This window comes from Geospiza fortis, unplaced genomic scaffold, assembly GCF_000277835.1.
Source record: "Geospiza fortis unplaced genomic scaffold, GeoFor_1.0 scaffold173, whole genome shotgun sequence".
Taxonomy (NCBI): Eukaryota; Metazoa; Chordata; class Aves; order Passeriformes; family Thraupidae; genus Geospiza; species Geospiza fortis.
In genome coordinates, this window is record NW_005054334.1 from 6,293,993 (window position 1) to 6,299,835 (window position 5,843).

At 49.7% G+C, this 5,843-nt stretch overlaps 1 protein-coding gene across 1 annotated transcript; it reads right to left on the bottom strand.

The window, feature by feature from the left end:
* Nucleotides 1–37: 37 nt before the first annotated feature.
* On the bottom strand, nucleotides 38–5,581 carry LOC102043631 (retinoic acid-induced protein 3). The gene is made up of 4 exons (XM_005421895.2): nucleotides 5,372–5,581; nucleotides 2,039–2,994; nucleotides 1,018–1,055; nucleotides 38–333 (listed from the first exon to the last, which is right to left on the bottom strand). Exons 2-4 carry the CDS (start codon nucleotides 2,961–2,963, stop codon nucleotides 241–243), a joined length of 1,056 nt encoding a protein of 351 aa, XP_005421952.1. The 5' UTR covers nucleotides 2,964–2,994; nucleotides 5,372–5,581; the 3' UTR covers nucleotides 38–240.
* Nucleotides 5,582–5,843: the final 262 nt, after the last annotated feature.

The following is a 5,843-nucleotide window of genomic DNA, read 5'->3' on the forward strand; positions in this document are numbered from 1 at the left end:
GAGAAGCTCCATTCCATGGAGACAGAGTGAGCAGGGACAGGATGGCCAGGGCTGTGTCTGAAAGCTGCGTCTGAAGAATAACTGGGAGCTACAAAGGTGCCTGTGTGGGGGAAAGAGGATCCCTCTCCTTTTCTGCTGGTGTGGGTTGACTCTTCTGCAGGATCATCTCCTTTGTCACCATGTGGCCCATTCCCTGTGCCTCTGCTGAGGGGCACTCAGTCTCTGCTCACTGTGGAGCTGCTACATGGGGCTCTTCCCACCAGTGTAGTCATGGTACGGGCTTGTCCGGGCCTTGGGGCGAGGGATGGAGAAATCATTCTGGGGTTCAATGGCCTGAAAAGGAAGCACAGAAATCTTTACCTTTGAAAATGGCAGAGACAAGACTTATAAAGAAAACAAAGGAAAGAAGGGAGAAACAGAGCTGTAGGTTTCCTGAGAATGTGATCAATAAGGTTGTGGAAGAGGATCCTGGCAGAACAAATTAGTGACAGAGACAGGTCACCAGAGGACATGTGGGAACATGATGTGAGCTACTAGACGTGGCTAAGCTGTGGTCTGAAGGAGGTCTGGTGAATGGACAGGTGGACATGCAGACTGCCCACTCTCGATCTGCACTGCACCTTCCATGTCTGCTGGTGGAAATACACTCAGGGCATGGGCTGAGGAAATGTGCACATTCTCCTAGGAAACGGCACAGTCTACTGTAGGAACCGTGCTTGAAGAGAGGACTTCTTATGTGGTACCAAATCCCAAAGTATTGAAACCATAACCTCTTTACACTGGGCCCCTCTTGCCTTCCCATGTCCCTGGACATGTCGTAGCTCTTTCTTTCCTCCCAGCCACAGGCACCTCCATGAACATGGCACAGAACTGGCTCCATGCAAAGCACAGGCCTGCCTTCACAGAGCTGCTCTAGGCCCATCTGTCTTTGCCCCTTCTCTTTCTCTTCCTTCCAGCACCTGAACAGTAGCCTGTAGCCTGCATGTGGTGAAAGGGGTGACAGTGGCATGAACTTACCTTCATCTGAAAGTGAGAAGCATACGGGGAGTAGTTTCCTGTGTCACAAGACAAAGGCAGGGGAGAGTTAGTGCATTAGCATTACACAGTAGCTCAGAAATACCACATCAAGGGACATTCAGAGGGTCTGTGGCTACATGAGCAGCTGCTTTTAGATTGGTCAAACTGTTGCAGTGTGCAGGCAGGAATGAGCTGAAATCCATAGGTGGAGGACATTAAGTATTTCCTTTTGAAAGCAGGAATGAGTGGTATTGCAAATAACAGGACACAGGTGGCCTTGGAGTTTAGACACCTCCTGTTGCCTCACAATTACTGTCACCACCACCAGCCAAATCCCTCTCACCTGTATGCACAAGACCCTCTTCAGGGTATTCCCTGGGAGAGCACAGCCTTTCTTGGCTATTCTCTCACAAACCTGGCGGTCTGACTCCAGGTGATGAATGTGATACCAGGAGCAAATCCACACCTAGAGGAATCACATCTCCTACCCACAGGTTTGGGAAACCTCAATTCATAGAAACATTTTGCTCTGTCCAAGTAGGCAAAAGATTCATACAGAAAAGAAAGACCTCCTTGCCTCCTTTTTGGATGACAGATTCATTCTTACATGGATATGGGAACCTGATCAGAACTGGAATAAATAACCTCCAAGGTATAACCTAGATAGACCTGAAGAGCTGATGCATCACTAAGAGACAAAAAAACCCTTCTGATTTTCAACATGGACTTTCCAGACACAGCAGGGTCATAAAGAGTGATATTTCAGCCCTGACGTGCAGCAAGTCTCCTACTCAGTCACTGCTCCTACACATTGCTTTTGCACTGGTTCTAATTCATTGTTCTCATGTCTGGAGATGAATTTGCATGGACATTTCCAAAGTTTCATCAGTCTGAAGCTTTCTCCTAGCCTCTCATTTAGAATATCATATCATCTTGTAGCTCTCCCACCTCTTTTTAGGTCATGAGTGGTGCTTGTGTGCTTAGGGCTGGGGGGGCAGTGGAGTCATCCACTTCACCATACCTTGCACAATTTCATCTTGGGTGTAGGCACGGTTGTCCACTCCAGTTGTCTGCTTTATGAACTTGGGTTGGCAGAAGTCGTTTTCTGGAGGGTAGTCCTCTAGCTTCAGAGGAGCAGTGAGGAAACAAATTTCGGGGACAATATACATTATCAGGAAAATCCAGCCATTGGACACCAGAGCAATGGCCACAACAGGATCATCCCACATGTATTTTTCTAAAACCGTGTTGCCTTTTATGAGCATCGTGATCCACACCACCCAAATGGCAATGGAGAACAGGACAGTGACAAAGATGTGTGCCCCGTGCCTCTTCCAGCTTTTATATGGCCCACAGAATGTGAACATGGAAACCAAGAAGGTCAGAGCCATCAGGAAGAGCACGTAGATCAGAAGCATGACAAAGTCCTTGTTGGTATTCTCCCGACCCATACTGAGGAATTCTTCTCTCTGGTTTACAAACATGGTGACTAAGTACTCGATGCTGATCACAACTTGTACCAGGGCAAAGGAAACAAGCAAGAGCAGCAGTACTCGCCAGGAGAAGGGCTTTCTTCCCCTCACTAGTTTGTTGAGGTTGCAGGCATGGGTGAGGAGGCACGAGAAGCAGAGAGCAAAGATGACCCCAAACAGGAAGAAGCGAGTGGGACGAGTCCTGTCATTGAGTTTAATGATGAAGGCAAAAGTGAGGCCAAAAACGCCGAGTGTGCCTAAAAGAAAGAAAAAATAGACGGAGATCATGTGCCGCTTGCTGTTGTCTTGCACTTTGCAGATGAGGAAGAAGAGCGAGCAGATGAGGAAAATGGTGATGAGGATGCCTGCTGCAGCCAGTGACTCCAGGACAATCCCCCAGGCCTTCTCTGTGTCACAGAGCAGGTGGTAGTCGGCACCGATGCTGCCACAGCCCGGGGGAGGTGACGTTGTCATCCTCTTGCCTTCTTGAACAACCTTTCCAAAGCTGTAGAAAAAGAGAAAGCACAGGCTGTCAAGTCAACCATCTGGGAACTGTCAAGAGTGGGGAAGGAGAGGCAGGACAGACCTCCATCCCCACCTCGCTGGGCAAGGACACCACAGTGCTAAGGACATGGGGCAATGGCAGCAGAGCCACCTCAAAGTTTGGCACTGGCTCTCCATCAAGGCACGCCAAGCTCCTCAGGAGGAGGCAATTCACCTTGCATGGCCCCTGCACTGTGCCTGGTGTTGTGCAACATTTTAGGAATGTGGGGAGCAGGGAGAAGGTGAGGTACTGGAGAGGGCACTTGCCTGGTGCCCTGCAGTGCAGAGACTGAGCTGCCTTGTCATTCTGTGATACAAGAGCAGCTGTAGTCATAACGCAGTTTACACTCCTCTGACAAGTTCAAACAACATCAGTACCTTGTACCAGGGAGATTCAGACATGAACAATGCAGAACAGGAAACCCATTGTTCTCTTTTACATTCATTTTCCCCCTTTAACATTCTCTGAGGCACTTTTGGCTTTGGTTTACCATTATGAATGAAGGGGGAACTTTAACACCTTTTACCTTGCAGATAACTTATCCGGATGCCTCCAGCACAGCCCTTCTCACTCCAAATTCAACAGCAAATACAGGCCACCAACCACTAGCCCTGAACTCATATCTCTCCTTCCTCACAGCAGTGTAGCAACAAGAAGCATCTCAAAGACCTCAGTCTCCTCCCCAAGACACTGCCTTGCACTGACGAGAGGCCTGACATGTCAGAGCCAGTGCTGCTCATGGTGTGAGAAGTTACCAAGTCACTGCCTGAGGAGTCCACCAACGATGTCAAGGTGGACTTCATTGCTACCTGAGCAAGCCTGTCTCCCAGGGAATAGGAGAGCTTAAGTGGGCTGTTTAGGGGAATTAAGTCCCCTACTTTCTTGGGAGCTTGAAGCATATGCAGAAACCACAGCATGGGGGCCTTTGCACATCACAGCACCAAGGGAGTTTAGACCCTAGGGGCTAAACACTAAATTCCTAAACACTAAATTCCTCACTTAGGCTTGAGTCTCTAAAATCCATCAGAAGAGGAGTTTAGATACAATACCACAATGAAACATGAGCAACCAGTCCTTAATGGTGACCCACACTGGAAAAATAGGCTAAGAGGAAAAAAAAATCAACCTTGCAAAATGTAGACTTTAGTGCTCACTGTGCCATTTGCCTTAATTTTCCTGCTCTAGAACAACATACTGCACTCATGAAGTTGGTTCTCAAACCCTTCCAGCAGATTTTAGTGAGTGCAGATTGTGGTTTTAATAAATGGTTAGTTGATCTAACCAAGGGATGAACAAAGGGTGAAAATACCACTGACTCACTCCCAGCCCCACATATGCCTCAATGGACCTGCTTCTAACTGAATTGGGGAAATATTTTTCCAGTTTCTAATCTCACTGTGCAAAAGATGTGCAGCTCTTCAAAAGGCTGGCTACAATAAAATGCAAATTATCCAAATATGCAGGAACTTTGGACTCCCATGGAGAGCATGGAATAAGTGGATAACACATGAAGGAGTTTTCACAAACAAAGTACACAAAATTTTGGAGATTTATAATCTCTTGCACAGAGAGCTGGGTTATCTGGACAATTGTGAGTAATAAATGTCTGAAAATCTAGAGAGAAAATTCTAAAATTTTATCCATGGACATTTACTGTTGATTAGATTAGCTTATCTGCTCACAGCTCTGGCAGATACAGACTGGTGCTGGCTGTTGAGGCACGTGGAGAGCCCAGAGAACCAGCGTGAGTGACCTGCTGACAGCACGGAGCACACCCATAGCTTTGGGTCCTGCAGTGCTGACTGCAAGAAGCGCTTGCCACAGCCAGCCACCACAGCCAGGGGAGCAGATGGGATGGAAATAATCTTCCTGACTTGGAGAACTGGGCCACTTGCAACCATTTTACTGCCTTCTCTTTTTTTCCAGGGTAGATGTCTTACGTAGCATGATGAGGCATGAAGCACCTACAGCAAGCAGGGTCTAGGAATTCCAAGGGGCTCTGCAGTCCGTGCAAAGACGCCTGTGCTGTGGTAGCTTATACAGCACACCCCAAATCATAGCTCTCGATTGAGAGAGCAGGAGTCTTCTCCCTCCAACTTGAGCCTCCTTTCTCATTGATGTTTGTACATAAAATACACCTATTCACCCACAAATTTCCAGTCGTGTCCTGGGAGCTCTCGCCAGCCCAGCTGGCAGTGCCATCCTACACGGCCGGGAGGCACTCTGAGGTCGCTATGGCACCCCATGTCCCGCACAGCCATCCCAACCCAGCTGCAGCAGGCAGGCCTAACCTGGATCCTGGAACACATCGCCTGAATTACCTTTGGGCCTGAATTACCTTTCTGGGTCCTGCCTGAAGAAGGCAGTGGGGAGGCTCCGTCCAGGAGAGGCACTTTCCCAGCGCAGCAGGAGCCGGGCACCTCCGCTCCGCAGTCCCGGCCGAGCAGCAGCTCCGCGCCCGCCGCTGCGGGAGCTTTAACAGCTGGAGGGCTGGGAGGTGGGGCTGAGCACGCCTATTCCAGTTCCACCGCCTCGCCTCTCCTCTCCCACAGGACACGGCGGGGAAAATTCGGTGCCAGGAAATGAAGTAAGGCCTCCTGACGTCAGCGGGGCACTCACCCCTGCGCCGGGGTGGGGATGGAGCGCTGGGACAGCGCTGGGACAGCGCTGAGTGCCGCTCGGCCAGGCCTCTGATAAGGTGCTCCCCTGTCTGGCTCCGGGCACCCGTGGGTGGGGACAGCCACTATGAATAGCAGTGCGTCCCCTCCCTGCTCCCAGCCTTTTGTGTCTTTGCCTGCCTTCCCGCCCGA